The following is a 25,422-nucleotide window of genomic DNA, read 5'->3' on the forward strand; positions in this document are numbered from 1 at the left end:
CACGACACTGCTACAGTTGGCGCAGTGGTAATAACGTTTGAGACCATCACGGGCACATGCAACTTCTACCAAGCAGTTAAAAGAGGGAGCAGAATAAAGAAATGAGCCCAGCACTCTGCTCTCCCCTGACACAACCTAGAGGACAAAGTAATGCCAAAGTCTCACTTCATAAAGAAATGGAGCATCTACCTATGCACCCTTCCGACACCGAACACCAGTATACATTACAAGCACGTATTACATACCACTGAATTACTGAAAGGAAGGACTAAACCTAAGAGATAAAAATCTGGACACAAGCAGCACAGCCCAGCAGCGCTTTCTCAGCCTGGCTTTGACAATCCCAGGCTTCAGTTCAGCTTCCTGGATCCTGTCTCAAGTTTACACGGGTTGATCTAGGACTGCACCCACCAGCAGCACCATGCTCTCTCTCAGCAGAGCACAAAGGGTTAGTTCATTTATGACTCAAGTTAATTTTTTAATTCTATCTTTGCTATACAATGTTCTTGGCTCCCACAAAGCCTATTAATGGTGTGACACTATGGGGAAGGGCTGGGGACCGCTTATCCTCTGGTGTGAATTCACAACAGCTTCTGTTTCCCTCTGACACACCAGCTTAAGCGTGGCTCCTTCCCTTTCAGGCCTTTGCTAATCCTCTGGCTTCACATTCACGTTGCTCCTGTCTCGACCCATCTGCCCAGGAGCAGGGTCCCCACGACAGACACTGCTACCTCCCCGACTGCTCTCACACGCTTGACTCTTTGCACAAGGACCCCAGCCTAAACTTTAATTTTAATTGATGATGTTCCTTCCTCTGCTGCTGCACCAGAGCCCCTCTGGAATTGATGCTTTCGGAACAGCTGTATTGGAAAGATTTGGGGGGGGGGGAAGGGGAGGAAAAAGGAGATAGGAAAAATAAACCAAATACAATTGCTTTTTGTCTCTAAAACCCTCTTTTTAACCCAACGAGCATCTCATCCAATGAAGCATGATGAGCATGAAGTGTTATATAAAGAAGATAATTATAAAGGGATTTAATGCTTGGCAGGCTTGTATCGCAAGGTTTATAGCAGAGGTAGCATACTCACTTAAACAGCCTTGTGTCCGGGTTTGCTATTACATGGGCAGCGTGGCTGGGGCCAAGCAGAATCAGAAACAAGATTTGTTTTACAAAAAAAAAAAAGAGCACAGCCCCCTTCCCACTGAGGATGGCAGCTCCAGGCCCACCTCCTTCCACTTCTGTCCCATCCCTGATTAATGATGTTGTCTGCCTGATTTATGACCCACCTCAACAGATTAGAGTTTCCCTCTTCAACCTCCCCCTCTTCACCCCCCCCCCCCCCCAGAAGGCACAGCCACACTCCGCTGGAAATATTAGAGAATTATTAAATAAACATTCATACGTCATGTCTCTTCCTATACTGAGCTCATCGTAGTCAACGCTCAGCGGCCGGGTCCTGTTTGCTTTGGGGCTGACACCAAACAGCTGGAGTGATTCATGGAGAGGCTGGCTACAATGCTCTGTGCCATATATCATGCTCGCAGCGCTCCCTGCCCCGGCGGAGATAAACTGATCAACCACAACGGGCTGGAATGAATTTATGACAACACAAAATTGAGGAAAACAAATGGGAGGTGACCCAGTGGGCCACTAACCCAGACTCTCTCGCTGGCCTGCAATCTAGTCTGGTGGCAGAAAGCAAAATTGAACATTGGCACTCTGAATTAAGATGCTGGCTTTTAACCCCGGGGAACCTCGGTTTCAAAATGGCACCAGACCCTTGCAGGCAGCATCTCAGGAGGGAGAAGGGAGGAAGACTTTTTGCAGGGAAGGTGCTTTTTGCAGCTCTCTATGTGCAACAGTGCTTTGGCTGAGAGTACGATGTCGGCGGAGGAGTCAGGGAGGGTGCTTGGGCAATTAGGGACCGGCTGCTCTCTCCGAGCAAAGCTGCATCTTGAGTAGAGGTAAAGGAGCATTGCACCAGCTGAGCTCTGCCCGTCTACTGAAGACGGGCAGGTCTTCGTGGTGGCTGGGGTCTTCAGTAGACGGGCAGAGCTCAGCCAGTGCGACACTCCTTTACCTCTCCCCATGAGCTTTCAGTGGTGCTGACACCTCACGTTCGAGAGATTAGAAACGCTCAGCAGGGCTGAGACACCCCGCAGTGCTGGGAAGGAGAGGTGGGACCAGCACCATGTCTCTCATTACCTGTGGCTGCCATCTGAAGTTCAATGCAATGCAGATGAGGTCAACCTGCCCAAGCTATTGATGACCTGGCATGGCACAAGGAGTGGGGCAACAAACACAGATTTGTCCTAAACCCCATCTAGTCGTTCTACATGCAAGAGACTCTTCCATGAAAATCTGAGTTTAGATTAAATGAACTTGCTCAAGCAAAGAGCTTCAGCTGTGTGCCAAAAGGAGGACCGCTTGCTGTACCATATTAACAGATTAAAACCCGAATAAAATCACACTGCTCTCCTTGCCTAAACTTATTTTTGGAAGAGGGGAGGGGGAAGGAATGTCGTTCTTATGAGAAGGATCAATACACAGATCACTGCTAACTCTATTAGCTGCTGCTCTAAACAGAGAGCATGGCTGACACAGGTGGCAAGCCATGTGCTTCTGGACACTTTTAAAAATGCTCATCAGATGCCACACAGGGTTTAACATGCCAATCAATAATGCTCAGATTTAAAGGCAAAAATTAAAGTTACAAACAATGGAGTGAAGCGATGCTGCCAAAAACTTCCTGTAAGCACCACCCAAAACAAGAAAAATGAAACCAATTTAGCTCCAGATTAAGAAACAGGAACCAGAGATGAATCAATTTAGCCTGTTGGGCTGGGTCGCCATATATCATGGCTCAGCAGTGGAGTGGGAAGCAGCCAGACAGTGTGAAACCCTTCCCCCTCCTTTTCTATAGGCTTCTAGCTCTGATCCCTGTTATCAATTAATTTAACAGAACCCCTCTACACAGACAAGCACACAGAGCATTCAGACTCCTTAAATGGCAGGACAGAAACTATTTATCACACATGAATCTCAAAGGAAAGAAAGAAGGGGGGAAAAATAAAAAAAAAAAAAGCAGCTAGGAATTCTCCACCTGAAACACCATCTTCTTTTCTGAACCCCAGTGAAATAAAGCACCTTAAATAAAAGCTCTCCCTGATATTTTCAAAAAAATCAACATTATTGGAAAGACTCAGCAAGACACTAAGGCTTTTCCTGTAATTTCTATTGGGTTTTCCTGACTTCTTGCACCTTTTGCAAAACTGAAGCTTTAGTGGGGCAAGGTTATTGCGGAGCAAGGTGTGCATGCACACACGTGTATGCGCATACGCGTGCACGTGCATATGCACTCCCCGCACTTCACAGCGGCATTAGCACGAGTGTTGTTTGGAAAGGATTCTGGGATCCTTCAAAAGGTGCTAGCTAAAGCCTCTTTGATCACATTATTAAAGCTATGTCAATTTTATCACTTGAGCTCAAGTGTTCTGGAAAATGTCAAATCCTTTCAGCTCCTGCAGTTTAAAGATTTTCAATAGGAGTGGATCTGGGAGGGTGGAGGGCTGTTGGGCTGACAGGCAGGAGGCCCAAAGGGAAGCCAAGCAGCGGCTGAGACAGAGGCTGACAGATTAGGCAGAGGGGATGAGTCCTTGCCTCCAAGACAGCATGCAACGGTTGGCTCAGTCTAAGGACAAAGCTGCTTCTGCACTGACCTGTGAGCTCCCAAACTCAGTGGTCCTTGGCCAAAGTGCTCACTGAGGAGCATCGAACAGCAGACAGCCCATGTTTGGGACATGCTAATAAAAAGCCTTGTAAAAAGGAAAGTGCCAAGACAGCAAAGCAGGGTTAAAGTTTCCTCTGCAGCAGGGAGTTTCCCCAGTTAACTCCTGACTGTGAACATATGCTTTGCCAGGCTGCCTGAACTGTCAGAGATCCTGAAATGTGCCATAGACACAAATTCTCAAGTCAGGACCGGGGCAGAAGGAGAACAAACTACATTACAGGAAGTTTTTGTTGAAGTCAGCTTAACGCTACCACCAGATTTTCTCCCCATCCCAAATTATCTACAGACCTCATCCCCAAAATGTAAATGCTGTCTGTTTAAAACCCACAATTACCTCATTGCTTCCACCTCATTCAAGCTGTTTTGTCTCTCACTTGATCTTGGGGCAACATTTTATGTCAGGCAATAATCAACTTAAAACACTGCCCCACCCCAATTAATGCAGTCCATAGTGAAGTAGTAGTAGTAGACTGCAGTAGGCTTGGATCATCAAATCTGCCTGAGCAGTAAGTCACTCTGGCAGTGTGTGGAATGAGGCTGAGGAGAGAAGTTGTTGCTCAAACATACAGTGCAGATAAAACCATTTGTTTCTATCCCAGGCTAGGCTGCAGGACATCCAGCGAGCAGAAACGGACAGGGAAGGAGATGGCCAGGAGCCCCTGCACTACTGTATATTCAAACACTGGGAGTTAAACTTCTGAATCAACTGGAAGGGCTGCAGGTAAACTCAGGAACTGAGACATTATTTCCATTAGCAACCACACAAAGGTGAAATCTAGATCTTAAGGGAAAAGAAATTCTCTCAGTGAGGCTTCTGCCAAGTTACAGGGCTGCTGGGATTCCCTTTTGCTGGAGAGATGGAGGGTGGAACATGCAGGTCACATGGAGAAAACAGAATAGAGACCATGTGAAGGACTGTGCTCAAAAAACAAGATGCAATGATAAGGTAACTTCTCCAGTAAAAGCAGGATCCCATAAAACATTGATAGCAGAAATCTTGCAGGGGGAATCATTAAAAAAAAAAAAAAAAAATTCAAGTACAGCTTGACGAGCCAATTGCTTTTGTCAGGTTAAAGTGGGTTTGAATATTCTCCTCCCATCCAAAGTCCCAGCTCTAGCCTAGGCTGTTAGGCACCACACAACATATCTGAAACCCCACCACGACTAGAATAGCATTGGAACAGGCTGCCCAGAGAGGTGGTGGAGTCACCATCCCTGGAAGTGTTCAAAAAACGGGTAGATGTGGCACTTCGGGATATGGTTTAGTCTAGTCTGCCCTTGATTGGTTTAGGTGGGCTTGGTAGTGTAGGTTAATGGTTGGACTGGATGATCTTAAAGGTCTTTTCCAACCTAGACGATTCTATGATTCTATGGTGGAAAGCATGGATATATCTATTTACATATTTTAAAAGAAGGCAATTTACAGTGGAGAAGTCCTTTGGAAGCTGCGCTCAATTCCTTGTTGCTGGGTACCTGCCCATGCAGATATCTCGGGAGAACTACCCACAGGCCCTCTGTGGACACAGCAGCTCCGAGCCCAGGCTTCATGTTGGAGCAAAACTTCCCTTCTCAGTGGTAAAAGCTTCAAATATGCCTACCCTCAGACTAGCACTGCTTCTAGGAGCACCAGATGGGACACTATGGTTCCTTAAAACAAGAAAAATGAAAGCTATCCACTTTACACTCACTTTTCAATGTCACTGTTTTTACAGGTCTTCTGCATGGTCTCCTGTTTACTGCTTTCACCATTACTCGTTGAGGGCATTTCTGTTGAGGGAAGAGCAGACAAATTAGTAAGAGAACATTTGATCATTGCAATGAAATAGTCTCAGAGAGTTACAGTTTCAGAAGCAGAGGAGCCCCATGAGTCATTTTCACGTCAATTCTCAGAAACATAAGAGCCCGATGCCACATGTCCCCATGTGGCAGGGAGGCCCTTTTTCTGAGACCCCTCAGACAAAGACAGGGGAAAAAAAATATGTGCCAAGTAGGTTGTATGACAGAGCAGTCTGCTCATAGCTCTCCTCTACCAGCAGTCCTGTGGCTCCTCCCAGCACTGGAGGGGATGCGAGATACCAGTCAGAGATGAACCAGATGAACCATCCTGGGCCAGCCCCTGGGCTGTAGGTTCATCACCACGGCTTCAGATAAAATGTATGAAGAAAACAGCTCATAGTAGGTGCCATCAGGGCTGCTTCCTCATCACCTCTGTGGCTGTAGTTACTGAAGCTGAACATACCTACAAGCGAGTGCTCCTACATCACAGAAAATAAATGTGATTGCCTACCCCACAGAAGAAAACGCCTGTGATAGATATCCTATGTTCTCCATTTAATCATCATGCCTGTAGCAAAACTGATTCTACACCCCTCCCTCCCCCAGCAAGCAGTTATGTCTTGTAGGTACTTTCAAGGCTGGGAATCAAATGCCCAAAGCATTACAGTAACAGAACAGGGAACAAAATCATTGGGACACATCTCTTCAGGTCGCTGAGCTTCAGTTCCCTTCCTAAGGGAGCTGGAGCAGCACTGCCCTGCTCTGGAAATGGATTTGGCATCTACAGCTGGAAAGCGCCAGGTTTTATTATTCTCATATTTCCACTAGGTTGCTGCTTACACTTCAAGTGCTGCTGGCATTAAATAAAAAAACCCAGAAGTCGAATGGGTTTACCCCCGCTTAATGCTATGAGCTTTCAAATAATGCATGCAAAGGTAAAATTTCACATTCTCTCATTTGCTCTGGAGTCTCAACTACAGGCCATGTAGTAGGACAGATCCTAGAGTTCCCACCCTAAAGGTGCAGGCTTCAGATCTGCAGCCTTTTCTTGCCATACGGAGGCCGGCAAGGACAAGACCTACCCAACAGATCATGACACAAGTCTCTAGCACACCCTTTTAAAGGAGGGAAGATGATAAGAAAGCAGTTGAAAAAAACCCAAGCAACAGGTGCCTGCATAGTTTAAACCCCCAGCAGCTGAACACCACCATCCCATAGTCAAGCTCTGATGGCTCCCTCTGTGATACAACAGTTTGTCTTTTAGTGGCATGACAGCAAGTCAATCCAACCCTATCTTGTATCACCATACCAGTGAAGGCTGCATTTTTGGGAACTCTCCCAGATGCCGCTGACTACAGTAAATTGTGCTGTAAAGTTTCAAAAAGACAGTGCGATACTGTGCACATGCATAGCTGCTGGTACTGCGCAAGAGCATCTGTAACTATCATTTGCCTAATTACTGGCAATCAGAAGATATGGAATATCTATCTGCCCTCCTATAGCATACAAATTAATAATCTACATGTTTAACACTCACCGTCGCTGGCCCATTTGGAAAACTCGGGTGTTATTCGAGTACTGGGTGTGCCACCACTAGAAGAGAAAAAGGGCAGAATGCTAAAGGTTGAATGTGGAAAATTTTGCTGCTCAGGAAATAGCTAGCTCTTCCACCCACCAATCCACCCGCCACCTCTCTCTCAATACTTCTGTCCATCAGTCTAGCCATCAAATGTGAGCAGTTGGCCTGCTGCAGGAGGTGTTTTTGTGCTAGTCCACATCTCCACCAGTGTTCTCCCAACCTGCTCTTCTAGCTGTGACCTCTGCTGAATCACATGGGGGTTGTGATGCTGACTGAAGGCTTGGAATTCAAACCACACCTGTGACCTAAGGCTCATTTTTGAATACACAATTGCAAAGATTAAAACCTTACTGGTGAACAGAAATCCTCTGTGTTGCAATAGCTTCTCCCTTTAAGAATAACTTTACACCTTCATAAGCCCCATCTTTTCCATCTTCCCATTTGAAGAACAGCAGCATTGAAGTACAGACAACTCCTAACCCTGTCCATTCACTTGCAAGCCAGTAACAGAGACTGTAAGAGAAAGGAGTCTTCTGAGCAGGCTGCACACCTGTGACTGTGTAACATTTTAGCTCTATGTACTAAGACAGTTGCACTCAAAAGGTAACATAGGCTCATGCTTCATGGCATCAGCTACCCTACTGCATTTCTACAGAAACTTGCCAGAATTTCAAAGTGCTTTTACAAGCAACATCACCTCTCCAGTTTTAGAGATGGGCGAACAAGTCCGGGAGACATGCCCAAACAGCAAAACAATGTGTTAGGTGCAAGCCACACGAAGGGACTGGGTCTCCTGGCCTCAGGTGCTCAGTCGTCTCACCAAGCACTAAGTGTCCCCAGCCACTGATAAGGGATATCCCGATATTCTCCTGCTACAATACCACTTTCCTGGCTGTGAAGAAGCTTCAGCATCTTTGAGGCCCTGCCTACAGACAAGCATGGTTAGCAAAGTATCGAACGGACCAATGGTTTGGATCCAGTGTGGCAAATGCCACTTTTCTATGGAGTGGAACCTAATTTTGAACTAGTGTTTGTGACAGGCTAAGCAGTAAGAAAACTTCATTTCACTGCTCTATCAATCACTTCAACCTTGACCTCATAGGATCACTCAGTGAAAGAGACAGAGGGGTAATTTAAGCCCTGTTTTATGCAGGGCAGAGGGCTTAGAAAGCAATCCTAGCTCACTGTTAAAACTCATTTTATTTGCCTGAAATGCTTCCCCAAGTACCCTGAACACTGGCTGCCTACACTCTCCACATACGTGTGTAGGCAGAGCACACATCCTGCCCCACCCCAGAGCTGAACACAGAAGGATTAGTTTGTGTACTCCACAACACATAATGGGATGCAATGAAATCATACCCTGGGTGCCAGACTCCTAATGTGCTGAACAAGATTTGGATGGCATCATGCTATACTAAGAGGCCACATTTCATCGTGAAGCAAGATGACGCATAAGGCCTTAGTACAGCACAGTTTCCCATCTCCAGAATTCACCTTCTGTCCACCACTCTTCAGGGAGAAGACGAAGACGGCACTGTCTGGGTAGTGGGGAGGTTAAGGGAGGGAGAGTGTGCAGAGAGGCTTTATGAGGCTGCACGGGTAGAAATGGAGACCCACCCATCACACCACACTTCTTTGTCTCTCCCATTGCGACCCTTGCGCTCAAGCGAATGGGTATTCTCCACAAATTGAGATTCCTCAAAAGTAATGAAAGCAAATTAGAAAGGCACAGTACTTACTTTAAAACAGCACCTCGAAGCGCCTCCCTCTCTTTGGCTTCACCTGGCTCTTCCCCAGTGCAAGGGATAACGTCTGCCTCTGTGTACCTGAGCACAAGGGGTTAAGGAACATACAGCCTTGCTGCAGACAGTGGAAAGACTTTTGAGATGGTTGGGGCACTGTCTGGGATACAGAACAAATTTATTCCAACTGGGAGCACCTCAAAAGAAGAGGGGCTGGTATCCATGAAGGGGCTTGCTTTTAAATTCTGGATTAAAGTTTTGTTTTAGGTGGAAAGGAACAGAAAAGTCCTTTGACAGCAACATGACGCCACAGCCTCTTAGAAGGAGAAAACCAATTCCTCAACCTCTGCAGGCCTAACTTTCACAATTCCACTATTCCTGTTTGTGGTACAGAGATCTTTTACCCGCTAAAGGTTGGGGCTTCAGTCTTAAAGGCTGGTACAGACTGCAAAAACATCTAATTCTATAGCTATACATTCCCCCTCATCACAGCTAAGTCAATGTCTGCCTAATACCCCTTGCGGAAATCCCTCCTTGATGGCTGTACAGCTGCTGCAGGGCAGAAGTCTGCCCACAGCAATCCCAGAGCTGAGTCCGAAGCGCCTGGCTCCCAGACGGAGAAGTTCCCCAAAACTGCCCTTAATGATAGTTCTGCCCATGAACTTTCTAATGAAGGGGAAAAAAAAAAAATCAGTCTCTCAGAGTGGCAGGTAAATAGTGCTTGAAACTTTTACTGCACAAAACCCCTGAAAACAAAGGGGTGTCTTGTGGAAAATAAACTCAATTCCTACCCATGAGGCAGGAAAAGCTATCCATATGGAAGAAACCTGGATGGAGAGAAGACATTGCTTGCGAAACAGAATAGAGAAACACTAACTTTGATCTCCTGCAGTGTCTCCTACAGACTTCACCAAATGGGTCTGAAGAAAGTGCTGCATCAACAGAAGGACCTCAAAGGGAGCAACTGGGAATCCCTCCTAGTTCAAAATAACATGGGAACTGGGGAAGGCGGTGCCATTTCCAGTAGGGCTGGACACAGACTACCCACCACTACCCAGGGCAGTGCTGTTTGAAAGCTAGCTGAAGATGCAAGTCCAGGCTCCCTCTCAGTAAGAGCCTTTCAAAAACGATACTGTGGTTTCCCGTATTCAAGTGTGTCGTCTCCATCCACATCCAGGTCAGCATCGCTGTCTGGATTCTCCTTGCCGCTGCACATGATAAACCCAGAACCTGGAAGAAAATAAAACACGTGGATGAGCATTTGAACTGGAGATGAAGTGTAGGAGATCTACTAAGGATGGTGCGAAAGCACCAGTCTGCAGGCTGTCCTTTACTCTTAACAGCCTCACAAAAAGTACCATCTCCAAAGACTGCACAAGAACAATTTTCAGAAGACTGCACAGAAAACACTCACAGAAATGCTCTAACTTCCTGGATTTTATGCTCCAAAATGCTCCTCAACACTGAAAATGACACACTCTTGACCTTTTGCGCTCCACATGAGTTATTTTAAGTTGAGGCACTGGAAGAGTCTCTCTCAAAGGCAGAAAAAACCCAAAGCAAAATAGGGAAGACTGATTTTTTCATAGAAGTGGTTAACACAAAAACTACACTACTAGCAGGTAAGAGAAGGCCACAGGGACATTCTGAATTAGTCCTTAATTCAGATGCAGAGGGAAGGCAGATGCTAAAATACAATTAGAAATATCTTTTTCTTTTTAAAATGCATTTAGTCATGGCTTAGATTTTTACAATATAAAACATTTAAGAATAGCAAACTTGTTTCTGGAGGGGGATCAGACTCCACAGTCATTAAGAGCCCCTTAACAAGCACTTCTTACATGAGCAAATTCCAGTGCAAGTCAACAAGAGTCCTGCACTTCCAAGTGCAGGCACACTCAGGCATGAACCCAGTCCCAACTCCAGCAGGAAGCAAGTGTACACAGTACCACCCGAGACTGAACTGTGTAGCAATTGCCACTTTCTAACAACATATCCATTTATTTTGGTTCTCAAGCAATTTTTTGATTCTGTTATTGCTGATTGTAACCAGGCTTCTTTTAATTGAATCTGCACACAAACACCTACAAAGATGAACCTTCACATGCTATTTACTGCCTAAGGTTTATTAATAGAAGGGAAACTAAGGAAGACATATATTTACTCTTTATGAGATCCAACACCGGATAACGCTTTCTCCCATGAGATTGGAAATTAAGCAAAGACCTCCTGAATCCTAGGGTGGTGCAAGGTCCTCATTCGCATTCAATTCTGCAGCAGATCTATGCTATTTGGGGACGTAAGCTATGCAGATAGAAATTTGCTCACTCTGGCTGCCTCTAGTATGTTCCTTCACTTAGCATCCTGCTGTCCAGGCAGCAGACCTGGACACCTGGCTCACAGACAGACTGTACCTCCTGGAGCCTGAAGGACCTGGCACATCCAGACGGCTAGTGATCTCAGTCTGTGGCTACACCAGGGAGCACATCCCACCAGCAAACACTGAAAGAGTAAGGTAGACATACATAGCCTTGGCTTTGCACAAATGCCCCAAAAGTGGTACATTTCTGCACTGTGAACGTGGTTCTAAGTGCGGAAGACAGGCTAAAATTAATGTAGAGACACTGAGTATAAGGTACATGTCTGAAGAATGAGGACATTCCCAAGTGTTAGGGTAGCCCTTTTAGTGCTACAGATGTCTGAGTCTGTTCACCCTACTGGGCTCTCACCAGCACAGTTACACAAGCTTGTGCTGAGAGCAGCAAACTTGCACTTCCCAGCCCAGAACAGTGAGCTATATTTCTAACAGTCTGCATCTGTGCAGAGAGCAGGACAAGGCAAAGGTCTCCTTTCCAAGGACACCATGCAGACACAGTTCTTTACTGTCGCTCTCTAGGAATGGATGCTCTCACTGATTCATTAAGCCCCCAATAAAATTTGTTTATATGGATTTGATATTTCTCTTCCCTGAATATAAAGAAGGTTCTTAACGAGTGATAACCGTAGCATGACAATGATTTTAAGACTAACCTTTCTCTAGAAGCATAAACTACCTTTTACTTCAGAGTAATTGCCAGCCTTAATTTTCAGCAGAGGTAACAAAACTAGCATCGACAATGCAGCATCCATCGTCTGTGCCAGCTACTGCAGGAGCCATGCTCGTAGGTCAGCTCTGCGGTGTCACTGGGGCAGCCCTCTTCCAGCAGACCCCTTATAAAGTGTTTCACATACCGGCTGCACGCTGCCAGCCAACACATGTCACGAGCTGCCTTCTCTTGCTGCAATGGCTCATCTAGTATATCTTGAATCTTTCAGTTCATCACAATGTTTGGGAGAAGATTTAGAGGAGTAAGAGAGACCTGTCAAAGAAGCTAGATAGTCTTTCAAAGCTGCCTTAGAAGTCGCAGTGGGCAATGGGGTGGTAATTTACAGGTATGGCATTTAACCTGCAGTAACACCATCCCCTGCACCTGGCATTACTTTAGCCCATCACTTCTCAAAGGCCATAAACTTTGGACACACAGGTCTTCATTTTTCTTGTAGCTGTGGGAAACACAAATCATGCAAAGCTGGAGCTGTGACTTGGCCAGTCCCGGAGGTGATCTGAATGTTAGCCAGACAATGAATACTTGCAGCAAGTGCCTTGGGGGCAGGGGGAAAGTGTCCAAAAGAGTGAAAGTAAGTGGGACTGCTCCTTGTGTCCCTCTCTCTGCAAGGATGCCAAGCACACAGCAAACACGCACCTTTCCATCAATTTTGTTTCCAAGTGACTCAAGCCAAGTACTGGTTTATGGTTAGAGCTTAAGAAAAGAAGATCTGCTTACTGTGATACAATTTACAAATATTAAGGCACCTTGACTTCAGAATCCTGGTGTCCTTGCTCTCAAAACCTTTGTACTTAAGAAAATCCCTTTTAAGTCTGTAAGGAAAATACTCCACAGACCTTGTGCTGAATCTAGCTCTATAATAGGAACCACTGCATTCCCAGCAGAGTACTATTCCCCCTACACAGGGAGGGTGCAGAGGAAGGGTTTGGACAGTACGTGTTATGATGACAGATACACACTGGGATGATCTGATACAGCATTTCAGTCTGAGAGGAGGGCACAGTAGAGAAGTCCGTAGGTTAAGATGAGGGGCAGGAGAAGGGCAAGTTTTCTTTTCTGATCAAACAAGGACTCCCAGGCCAGTGGCTACAGGAAGTTGCAATAAGGTGATCCAACCCTCAGATTTTCACCAAATATGGATTTTGTTGGGGTTTTTTTTGTTTTTTTGTTTTTTTTTTAACATGACCAAATGCAATCCATTGCAACACAGTAAAAAAACCCTGATTCAGAAACTGTATGCTAAACAAAGTAACCTCCACGTACCCAGAAAAGACTCTGAATATAAGATGGGCTATCAGCTTCAGAGGCTGCTTTGAAAAAAAAAAAAAAAAAAAAAAAAGAAAAACAAAATCCACAAAATATATTTCCGATGTGAATCAAAAGGTCCATAAAACACAGTACTGCCACCGCATGCAAAAGAACACCAAAGAACAGGATGCAAAGCTTGGTCCAGCATCACCTGTGGAGCAAACAGCCTGCCACCGCCATCCTAACACCCTTACATCCGCAGCAGGGATGGATTTTGAGGCCAGTTCCGGCAGGCTAGGGTTTGGTGCCACAGTTTCGACCTGACCCTCCTTGTCTAACTTCCCGGGTTGCTTCCATGCACAAAGCCAGTGAAAACACCCACGCAGCTGTTCAAATATTTGACGTCTGAACTGCTTGACATTATTCATTCATCTCAGGCTCATTCAAACCAGATTTCTGGACAAGTGCTGTTATAAATGGATTAAGAGGACCACTAAATGCAAGGAAGGCCCGATAGGATCACACCTGCTTCTCACTAACTCAGCCCAAGTGTAAAGAGGGCTCACAACTTCCAGCTCATGCCAGCAGCATACATTGCCATCCAGGAGCAAGGAAAATGTGAAATGGACCGCAGAGGGAGTAGAGCAGAATAAAATGGCCTTTGCAACTGCATTGTTTCGGACCTGCTAGAGGAGAACGACCGCTTCCAGAAGAGGCCCTATGACTACACTCGGATGATTTGCAATTCAATACTGTGCACTGGGAACAGGGAAGGGTTCCTCCAACAAGGCTTGGCTTCTGAAGGTCGCGCAGTAATTCATGGCCATCAGCAACACTGCCTAGAGCGGACCTCTAAAGCCAGTGCTGCTATCCAGAGGTCAATGCTTGGGACCAGAAATGTATCCCAACGTGTTAATAAAGTGAAGTCTGACAACTGAATGTTAAGTTGTGAGTTTGACCTAGGAATTCACAAGAGACACGATCTGGTGTTATTCACAGAAGCAGCTGCGACTCTTACAAGGAGAGTCACCTAATTCCACATGTGAATTTGAAAACACTGCTTTTGGATGAAAAAAAGAACAAACCAAAATGCAGACTCTCCTATCTCTTTCCCTTTCCTTGTTGAAGAATTTCTTGCTCGTGCTGTGGATCTGGTAGGAGGCAACCGCTCGTCATATGCTGCCAGCCCCGATACAATTAGCCTCCCGATGCTAAAGCAGCACAATCCTCTGACAGTCTTAATCCCAGCTGCCTCCTTAAGGTCCAGACAAACAGGAGTGAGCAGGCAGGTCAGACGCCAGGGCCATTAAGCAGAGAAAAAACAAAGTTACAGCTCTGTCTCCAATCCCCATTGCTCTTGTAGCCAGGTGCTCTGACAAGCAATTTCAGCACTGGTATTGAGTGGCACCTCTATAAACCCTGTGACAGTTTGGGAGACAAACTCCCCCATCAATCAGAATGTACCTATCAAGCTCACTTACCTAGAGCGCCCGCCACTCTCCAGCACCGTGTACACAGCTTTGCTTGGGCTGGCCTCAGAGCAGTCTGCCTGAGCATCAATTCAAGGTAGTTTCTGAAAAATTTAGGTACTCTACACAAACAACAGTGTTTCTGAAATACTGACGCAGAGCTCTGAAAAGCAGAAAATATACGCATGCCTCTTTGCCGCCTCCAGGCTGCAGGCAGTGGCAGGCTATAGGAATCAGCTGAGCTTGAAGGAGACTGGGAAACACTTCCCACTTTGTTCCATGTGCCTATTGATAATGGCTGGAGATAAATTTCATCAGAAATCCTTTTCTTCCCCTTCCTGTAAGTTTTCAGAGCACTTTGCTTTCTCCTAAGGCATCCCCTATGCCTAAGCATCCTCTCTGACCTCTGCACTGCTTCTCAAATCTCACTTCCTTTGTGCAATCCCCTGACAATCGGTCATCTCAACATCTCTCATGTGAATGGTGGCTCAAGCTAAGATCAAGAGTCATTAATATTATATATCATCAGATTCACAGAACAGATAAAAGGGCCTCGCGTTCAGGTCCCTCCTTTTCTCCATCACGTTCAGCAGCAGATGGTCCAAGTGACAACATATGCTACTTCAGGTGCTGGCAGCACTGCTGGCTCCTGCGCAGGCATGAGCTCACACAGAGACTGGCAGTCTCGGGAGTAGAAAGGCAAGACAACCAGACCAGCGCAGGCCCAAATGACCACAGCCAAATTTCATCAGCACAGGTAGGACAGCACAGACCTACTGTACCTCATCTCTGCTCCTCAACTTCTATCCGGGCAGATAAGTCAGTTTTGGGGGCCAGCTGTTTTGTATACATTTAATTATCACTCCAAACAAGACTGAGGAACAAAACTGCTCATGCAGAGGATCAAAAACTCATCTGGTTAACTAGCGTTTCTCCTGTTTGGCCCCCAAGGAATGCGGGGTGTCAAAGCTATATTGGAAATATTTTAGAAATTCAGAATTTTGCGTAAGTTCGGTAAGTGGGTCTAAATCCAAATCCATCTCAGGGATGCGCAGCTCTACTGGGGCCTGTTTTGGCTGGGAAGAGGCATTCATTCTGCTTGCAGGTAATCTACACATGTTCAGGAAAGAAGAAAAAAAGCCTCCCGTAAATCTCCAGAACTGTAGCCTTTGCTAATTACACTCCTTGCAGTAACCCCCTTCTACACAACCTCCCTTTCCAGCATGTTCACTCTATTTTCTTAACAAAATGTCACTCGTTGGCTTCTGGGAGAGTAAAAACAATGAAGGCAATAAAAGTAGTTTATGCACACACACGGCCAGGCCTCACACACACTTCCTGAGAATGACTCTAAAGTGGGTTTATTTCATCAGCTGCTGAAGTATCCCAAACTAGTACTAAGAGGACAAGGTGGCATGGATACCGTTTTGTTTTAAAAGGCATTTAGGAAGAAAGAGAAAGCCATTAGAGATTCTTGAAAACAAGAGGAAGGCAGACATGAGGCCATCCTGAACAGCAGTCTTTCTGCAGATCCGTAACACTTCCTCAGCCATATTTTTGGACACTAAAATTGTTCCCCCATTTTTTCCTTGCACAAACAGGGACAGAGTAGTTCTTCTGGTGACTTTCCCAGTGTGTTGCAGGAAAAATGACATTCAGAGGCCATGAAAAGCTGTTTGCAGGACAAAGGTTGGTTTCATTTCTCTGGAGCCAGATCCATTTCAAGCAAAATAGTGATTTACCTGGAAAACTGACACCCAACTGTGTAGTTACAGCGTACACCTGAAAGAGCAGATGCATCCATCTGATGCTGTCTATTAGCTCCCACAGAGGCACAAATGGGCTGCCAGAGACCTGACTGCTTACCAGCATCTCAGAGGCTTACAGTGATCTTTGCTAACAGATCAGAGGAACAGCTGCCTTTAAAGAAAGGGCCGTATAATTTTATGACCATTAACATCATTTCGCAGCAGCATGCTGAACAAAGGGCAGGCAAGCTCCGCTGTACAGGATAAGAGCCAGCTGCTGCGAGGCTCAGGGAAGAGACTTCCCCACCCCTCACAGCGCCGAGGAGCATTCCAGAGATTTCTTTTACACCCCTCTGTAACCCATCAGGTGCGGATTGTGGCTGCAGAGGAGTAAACACACTTGGACCAAGGGTCTGATCTGGTGTGGCCATTCAGGCGTGGCTGCCTCCTACAGTCTCACGCTGGCATGATGGACTAAGGTGAGAACAGTCTCATGTCTATCTCAAAGGCTGCTCTTCAAAACCCAGAGCTGAAGTACAAAAGCAGCAGCAACAGCCACAGTCTTTGCAGCTACGGCTCGTTTTCCACAGTCAGGGAAAGGTGGATCTGAAAGCTTTTGTCCCCCTGGGGAGAGGGTGGAAACAAACAAAAAAAGGAACAGGGAGAATTAAAGTAATCTTGAATCACTAAGCAGATTCACATCACTGGATCAATAAGCACCACTGACAGGGATCACAGGAATGTCGCAACTTTGCCAATAATAAAGCAGCACAGCAGAGCTTGGAAGATGACTTTTCTAAGGCAGCCGAGCATGAAGCAGCAAGGCTGGTGAACAGCTGAAAGTGACACCCTGGCTTACAGTGGGCCGCTGCCAGTGGTGGGGCTCAATGCAGTTTGCTTTAAATAATGATGAGCACAGAGATTGTATTTGTAGTGGAAAGACAGCCAAGGACTGGAAAACCAAGGGCTAAATTTCACGGGCCAAACCCATATGTTCTTCCCCCAAACTAATTCTTTTCTAGGCTGGAAAGAAGAAAGAAAAATCAGTGCTAATTTAATCAATTGATCAGCCTATTGATTGCAAAACTGGAGCTGCTAGTTAGCCATGTGCTGTAATGCCCTCAACTCTGAAACCACAAAACACACCATTGATTTCTTCACTTCCAGCTCCAAAACAAGAAATAAAGCTGGGCTTTCAGCAGGAAGCAACTTCCTCATCCAGGGAGAAGATGCAAGCAAAGAAGAAGAGAGGCCAGGAAACAGGGACAGCCACATCTTACGAGGTTCAAACTGAAATTAGTTACAGATGCAGTGACGGTGTCTTGTGTAAACTCTATCGATTGGGTGGCTGACAGTCTTGGGAGCCTCCATACTAGGACAATCAATCCAGCTGCAGTGTCACCTGCCACTTTGCTGAACAGTTGACAATGCAATTATCCAGTGTGGAGGCAGGGAGTTGGCGTGTGTCAAACGCAGTTAGCCACTTTCCGGGCACTACTCGATAATGCGTTTCACCGCCGAGTGGAAGAGACGACATGCGGAGACAGGAGCTGTTTAGAGCCATTGAGACCCATGCTCCCTTTTTCCTTTAGAAAAATCTCACTGCCCCTGACTTAACAACTGTATTCTAAAATGCTATTAAAATCACGTCAATCAACTATTGGGTGCTTAAGGCTGAAGTTTGACCTGAGTGTCCAAGAAGTAGGTTGCAGTTCTAGCAAAACTGCAGACACTTCAGGGGGAAAAAAAAAAAAATTATCAAATGACTGTCTTAAAGCCTGTGACTTTCAAAACCAAAGCAGACAGACTACTAGAAAAATGGATTGCAGAGAGTAGCTAAGCAAGTGCAGCAGATGGGACTGGAAGATCTTATGCTACGTGTCTGAGATTCAGGAAAATTGAAGTTTAAAGGGATGCTGTCAACTTGAAACCCAGTCAATTTCAAAAAATTGAGTAGTTTCAGGTGCTCTACCTGCTCCCTTACTCCCCCTGCCAATTTTCACAGTTACAGCTGCATTTTCAGTTTTCTTTTTAATTAATTTTTTTCCTTCTTCCTCTGTTGCTGGGTGACAGACATCCCCTCTCCTCCTCCAAGTATGATACATAATACTGTCAAATACAGAGAATTCCCCTTCTTCCCACAGAAAATCTTTTCCCGGTTAAGAGTAGCTGTTGATGTTATGTAAATCAAACAGCAAGGTTTAGTTGATTGTGCTCCTTTCAGCTAATGCGTTCTGGCAGTTTGAGCATAAAAATTAGGTTCTTACATTTTTGCATGTGTTCAACTTAAAAATGTACTACCAACAATCATGACTTTTAACAGCTGTAAGCACCAATTTCTTTTTTTCAGTTAAAGTGATTTTTACTTTGCCGAGTCCCATTGATTACTTTGTGTTCCAAAATGAAAAAAAAAAAACCACTGTTCCTTGAAGCATTATATGAACTTTAAACATACATGATATCAAGCATCAATTACATGGTGGGTCATGGTGGCTTTTATACGTAAGGCAGGAATTCTAATTTTTCTTTAAATCACATACTATTCTTATCTGTTTGTCCTGCTCACTAAAGTCAACTTCTGATATTAATATTCAGTACAATACCCAAGAGACATGTATTAGCCACAGAATCCCTCTAATTCTATACGTGAATACAAACGATGGAGAAATAGTCACATAGAGCCCATCTGATTATTGTATATAACACTATGTAAACATATCTTAGCATTTTTAGCTCAAGCATTACCTTATGGACAAGTACTTGCTCTCAAAGGAGAGAGGTGCAAACATTAAGGAGTGCTTGGGCTACTCCATCAGACAAGTACAAAGTACCATCCTTCAGCAACAGAGGGATTACCAGGATTACCACCATTTTACACAAGGGCTGAAGTAAGGCATATGAGTGCTCTGGGACTGAGCAGTCCTCTAAAGGGGGGATAAGGCATAGAATAAGCACTTCAGAAACATGAAATTTATACATCTCACCCACTTGGAACCTTACAGCAGGAAGAAGTGACCAGCAGAATGTAGCAAACCCAATATAGGAAGGCTAAAATACCAAGACTGAAAGGCTGGGAAGGATGCTCAGATGTACAGATGCATTCACCTTAGAGACTAAGCAATGAGAGATGCTGACACTGGAAGCGTGACAGAGAAAGGCACTGAACTGAGCTCTTGCTAAGCGGGAGGAAGATTAAGAATTTCATTATGGCAAAGACTCCCTATACTCTTACCACAGAGTGCTCCTGCATCCAAGCTGAAGTCTGCTTTAGCCTGCCAGGGTAAAATGAATGAATTCTGACTCATCTACACAGAAGTGGGGAAGATGATTCTAGTTACAAGACCATTCTTCCAAAAGGCCTAAATATGCCAGCAACATCTATTTCCCACACAGTCTCTTAGGAGAAATCACACTTTTACTGCTCAGCTCAAATTCTTTTGCTGAATTTGAGTAGATCAGTTTATACCCTCTTACTAGTATGATCTTAAATGCAGCCTGAACCTCCTGGCATGTGGAAAAATGGAAAGTCTCCTTGCCTCCTGAAGTTTTCCTGCATGCCTCATATTTTATCTGAAAAAGAGGGCACAGCCGGCTACTAGGTGAGATTCTAGAGCAAGACTTAAAAGTCTTGCTCTGTCGCCAGCTTTGCTACTGTCTTTATAACATTAGAGAAGATGCTTCTCCATGCTTCAGTTTCCACGTGTCAAACAGATTTTGTGGAGTTTTGTTGTTGAGTTTGATGTTCATGAAATTGCACTGAGAAGTGCAACTGAGTTTTCCTCCTCTATTTGGAGCTTTCTGCCAGGCAGTTACCAGACACAGGCAAAGTCACTCTGTTTGCAAACACCTGCTGCTGAGGCAGGAGAATTGAAAAGCATCTACTTAGATTTTGAGGGCAGGACCTCACACTTGAGACCACGCTTCTAATGTTACATGTATTTAGAAGGAGAACAAACTGGAGGACCATATAGCTACTGCCCCAGTGCTCTTTCTTGGACAACTAACCCATGCTGGACAAAGGCTGGCCTGTAACATTTGCTGCTCAAACTGAAGCACATCTTGATTCTGCAGAGATAGAAAGCTGACAGTGGGACTGCAGCCATCTGCTGGAAACTTTTAGACATTTTAATATAGTCCCACTTTCCAGGAAGCTGCCCTAATTGTACATGACATGAGATCCAATGCAAATGGGCACCCAAGGATAACTGTAGTTTATTACAGCTTATAAGGCTTTACCAATTCCCTCTATGCATATGCTAAGTTGTGCTATTGTTTTCCCTTGATAAGACATTAACAAACAGATACAAGCCCTTTGCTAGCTTGGGAGGAAGGCAGCATGGAGAAATAAAGAGAAACTTCAAAGTTAAGTAATCCCTGTGTGTTTCTCCTTCTTCAAGAGTATCGCAATCTATCAGAAAGATCCTTGTCACGTTGATCTTTCTTAGAAAGTATCCTTCCCTGAAAATGCCCTACTTACCATTTTCACATTTTCAAAGTCTTTCTCTCTTCCATGTTATTTTTGATGCAACTGATCTGCTGAAGGAAAAGAAACCCAGAAGAGCAGTGGTGACTAGCTTGCTACTGTGCCCGGAGGAAGGCTTTTTGGTGGGGGAGCTGGAGGGGAGAAGATGAGGACGGGGCGGGTGGAAAGAACTTAGCTACAATTCTTCAATTCTTTCATATCTGAAGAGGACAGCAATCTCTGTTCTATCAGACTGCACAGTTCGTGCTTTAAATGGTACTTGCTGCTAGCTTGCTTTCCCTGTCTCTGTCTCTCTCCCTTTGAAGCAGACTGGACAGCTTCCTCAAGCTGGCGTTATCACTCCCTCTAACCACTCTTGGCAGGCAATCTAATTCCCCCTGAAAAGGTCACCGCCATTTTAACTGCCTTTCAATCACATTAAGCACGCTGCCGCTCGTGCTCAGAGCACTGCGCCTGCAGCTCTCCTGACTGAGGTGCGATCGATAAAGTGACATCCCGTCCCCCCACCCCATCTCCCCAACCACCCCATCCGCCGCTCGCCTCCTTCCCCTCTCCTGGACAGGCCACCTTCCCAGAACGGACGGCAAGAGACCAAGTGACAAAAACCTCTCCTCAAATGTGAAGCAGCAGAAGGGAGCCGCTAACCTGGCATTTACTAATCTTTGTCCCATCTGCTAAGAAACAGAAGGGTGCAAGCATCCCCCCTCCTTCCCTAGACCTACAGAGGCAGCAACTTCACAGGACAGTTTGCTTAGGCACCGGTCCAGACACCTTTGAAGCTGTGTTAAAAAGAACAAGCCTCCCTCAAGCTTCCCTCAATGCAATCATTACCGTTAGCTCTCCCCCCGCCCCGTCCTGCTTTTTTTTTTTTTCCCCAGTTACGAGTTATGTGTTCCACCCATCGATCCCTGTGTAAGACACTGTTTTAAGTCCTCTTGCCTTTTGACTGTGCTAAGCCGTTTAAGAGATGACAGCGGCTTCTATCAGTGCGAAGCTGATGTGATTCTTTTCAGATAAAGCACTTTTTTTCCACTCCCCCCCTCCCTTTTCCTTCTTTCAAGTAAGAGACATACACACAAAAAGAGACACTGAACCTTTCAAAGAAAAAAAACCCTTTTGAACTTCCCTCAGGAATTCTTTAAAGGGATAACCTTACAGTGTAAACACTGAGGGTAACGTGCATCCATTCTGGAGAGGGAACAGAAGAATTGCTACAAATGTTGAGCGTTAAAAAAAAAACACAGAGAGGGAGCCACTTGATGCTTTCACTTGCGAAGCCTTCTTGGCTTCCTAAACACAGAAACTCATTAGACAAAGATGGCATGAAATAATCCCCTGCAACAAAGAGCTTTGGAAAAGGATCATCCAGAGACGTGGGGATAGATGGTTACTGAACGTTCAGGTATTTCAAGAGAAATTTTAGTCTTGCGACACTGTTCTAAGATAGGGAAATATTTGATTATTACATCTGTACAGCTTTTCACTTTGAAGCACAAGCTTGATTTAAACAGCGCTTCGTATTTAATGCTGGTAGCCTTCTGTACCTATCTCAAACAGAAGCAAGAACTCTCCTGCTACAAACCCATACTTCAAGCAGGACCTCTGCTAGTTCCAAATCCTGTATAATTGCTCATAATCTTAATTTACATCCTGCAGTTTTGTGTAAGCAAATTAAGCGATAGCAAATGATGCTTTAAGAAGCCAGGGGGACAGCTAGAAGTACGAAACATTTCCTGACTGAATGCCTTCACCAAACCCAACAGCTTAAGAGACAACATACTGATCCCAGCACTTCTCAGTTACATCATATTCCTACTTGCTGCCATCTCCTGTTCTTTCCACCTGCTGCCTCAAGTATGCCAAGCCGTGGCAGGCAAGGTGTGTTTTGGCTCTGCTGCACTAGACCCGACTGGGGATTTGCAGCTGCAACACCAACACAGAAGACAAAGGATTTTCACCTTTTAAGATAGCCCCTCAGGTGAGAAGAGCAAGTTTTCTTTGCAACCCCTTTGGAAGCAAGAAAGCTTCATCCTAGGAACCACACAAGTGAGAGTTTCAGCCTGTGATCACTCCCAAGTATTAGACCACTTTCCAGAAAACCTGAGCAGGGCTGTTCGTTTCCTTGACTTTTCTGTTTTCAAGAAGAAAAACCCCAGAATCTCCCAACCTTCCCCCACCTGTAATTAGCCAAGAGTTTTTCTCACCTTGAGAGTGATATGAACTTTGCCCATTAACCAAAAATTATAAAAAGAAGCAGCCAGGACCCGTGTTAAGTTTGAGTCACTTTTATAATGCTGCCCAATGGTCTGACTCATGCAATACACGCTGGCCACAGTGTCCTGCTTCCCCTTTGCCCAGCTGTGACATCTCAAAGCAACACACCATTAAAACCAAAATTAATGAGACACACGGACATCTATTTTCCCCTCCAGTTTTATGTATTTCCCCATGTCATCTCTTTAGACACTGGTGACATCCCTGTAGCCCGGCAAAGGCTGTCTGGCATTATAAAAGGCCTTCGATTTCCACATCACTGCTACTTCTCAGCAAAGGGAACAGAGCCAAACACAAAGCCTCGGGTGACGGGGGTTAACGAGGGCCTTGCCAACTCCACACAAAGCAGTTTTAAGCATTGGAAAGCATCTCCAAAACGTGCTGTGCTTCAGGGCTCCAAATTAAGAATTCTGTCCTTAAAACAAGGCAAGAGCCAACACTGGCAGTGAAAGGAAAAAGACCTTAAGGTTACCTGAGAGTGCACAAAGCAGGCCTGACTTATGGAGACCTCTGAATGCCAGCAGCCAAAGACAATATGAGAACCACAAAAGGGAGCATGAAAAATGTGTAACTTGCTTAAAAAGAAATACAATCAGCCAGCTACGGGAGATCATTCCAGCTTTGCTTTGGCTTCCTAAATTTTTCAGAAACTTCTTGCACAGAGTAGGTAGGTACCCTGCAGGTATTATCTGCTCATCCCAAAATACTAGGTAGAAAGTTGGTGGCAAAAAGTTCCCCCATTTAGGGAAGAACACACCTCTCTAGAGGAGTACGGCAGCTGTTGAATCCAGCTGCCAGCAGAGGTGTGCTCCAGAGGAGGAAGGGCAGCGAGAAACGCATGTGCTAGGGACCTGCCAGCTGCTCAGGCGGAAGCATTTCTTCAGCAGTGGCTCTGCCACCAAAAGCTGCACAGAGAGAATGCTCCTCACCACAAAAGCTACAGGAAGGTTCCTGTACTTGCGAGCTGATCTACAGACATCTTTCATCCAGCAACACAAAGGGAAGGAGTCTAATCCAAAAGCCTTCCCATCAGGGTAATTATGGAGGGTTTTAGAATTGCATCTAGTTGTGCTCTACTCTTCTCCTAGTCTTCTGATCCTTTGCTGGATCCGTTCATGTAACTAAATGCTCTTGAATGTGTCATGAAGGTCTCAAAAAGGAAAAAAGAGACGGACCCCATACTTCCTGACAGAAGCAAGGCTATTTCTAAGTATGACATACAGAAGCATCTGTCCATGCGTGTACAGCCATCTAGCAGAGGTTACAGCCCTGATTGTTTCTAGGATCTGTCTCACCTCTGGTGGAGGAAAGCAGCTGATTTATATAAACACAAACTAACACATTTGAGAATTCCTTAAGATAAGGAAGAAAATGCAACAAGGAGCAAGTACTTTGCATTTACACAGCCTAATCACATCAATTACACACATCTTGTCCACCTGAAGCCTCATTTGAAAGAGGGTCTCCACATCCACATGACTAAAGCAGTATGAAAGGTTCAGACCACACTTCCGTGACTTAACTCAAAAACAACCAGGAATGTTAACCAGGTGAGGACAGCACAATGTCCACACCAAAGGAAGCGGATGATGGTGCTCTCCTCAAACTCAGGTGTTTGGTGGGCGTGAAGGAAGAAACTACGCATACACAAAAAAGGGCAGAAATGAACCGAGTAGCTTTTTCTAACCAGGACTAGCAGTGACAACAATAGAGGCCCACAGACATACCATGCTTCCCTGCTACGGATTGTAGTAACTATACTACATAAACATAGTCTAAGGCCCTGCATGGTCTCATCAGTCCTCTACCTGGACTCATGTACAGACTCAACTCTCCATGCGGGCACAAAAAATGTTAAGGTAGGTAAGGCTACCGACACAGGAGGCAACAGTGTGAGCTTCAGTGGATAGCCTTTAAAACCCAAAAAAGCTACTCCTTCACCTCTGTGCTCCTGATCATCTGCTCTGCTACAACTCAGCTACAATTTAATTTCAGAGGAAGGTAAGAGCAGATCAGGAGCGCCAGGCTGTCAGTGAGCACACTGCTGGCTTTTAAGTCTGACTCTCTTACGTAGTAGCCTTTCCCCTTGAGATATTTTAAATTAAAATCCAAGCCGATACAGGCAGAGATCTCATCCCACCTTCTTTATTGAATGGAGGGAGCCAGCATTCCTCCTCTCATTAGGCATGCGCCATGTGGATT

The 25,422-nt window shown here is 45.3% G+C and overlaps 1 protein-coding gene across 4 annotated transcripts in view; it reads right to left on the reverse strand.

Annotated features, from left to right (window-relative positions):
- Positions 1–25,422, reverse strand: part of RNF220 (ring finger protein 220) — a 225,314-nt gene that overhangs the window by 21,735 nt on the left and 178,157 nt on the right. For all 4 annotated transcript variants that reach the window (XM_075710553.1, XM_075710552.1, XM_075710550.1 and 1 more), the window contains 4 exons: positions 10,025–10,121; positions 8,889–8,975; positions 7,105–7,160; positions 5,480–5,558 (listed from right to left, as the gene is read on the reverse strand). In XM_075710553.1, the coding sequence (XP_075566668.1) occupies positions 5,480–5,558; positions 7,105–7,160; positions 8,889–8,975; positions 10,025–10,121 (319 nt within the window). The remainder of the gene's footprint in view (positions 1–5,479; positions 5,559–7,104; positions 7,161–8,888; positions 8,976–10,024; positions 10,122–25,422) is intronic.

The sequence above is a fragment of the Pelecanus crispus genome, chromosome 5 (assembly GCF_030463565.1).
Source record: "Pelecanus crispus isolate bPelCri1 chromosome 5, bPelCri1.pri, whole genome shotgun sequence".
In the NCBI taxonomy this organism is placed as follows: Eukaryota; Metazoa; Chordata; class Aves; order Pelecaniformes; family Pelecanidae; genus Pelecanus; species Pelecanus crispus.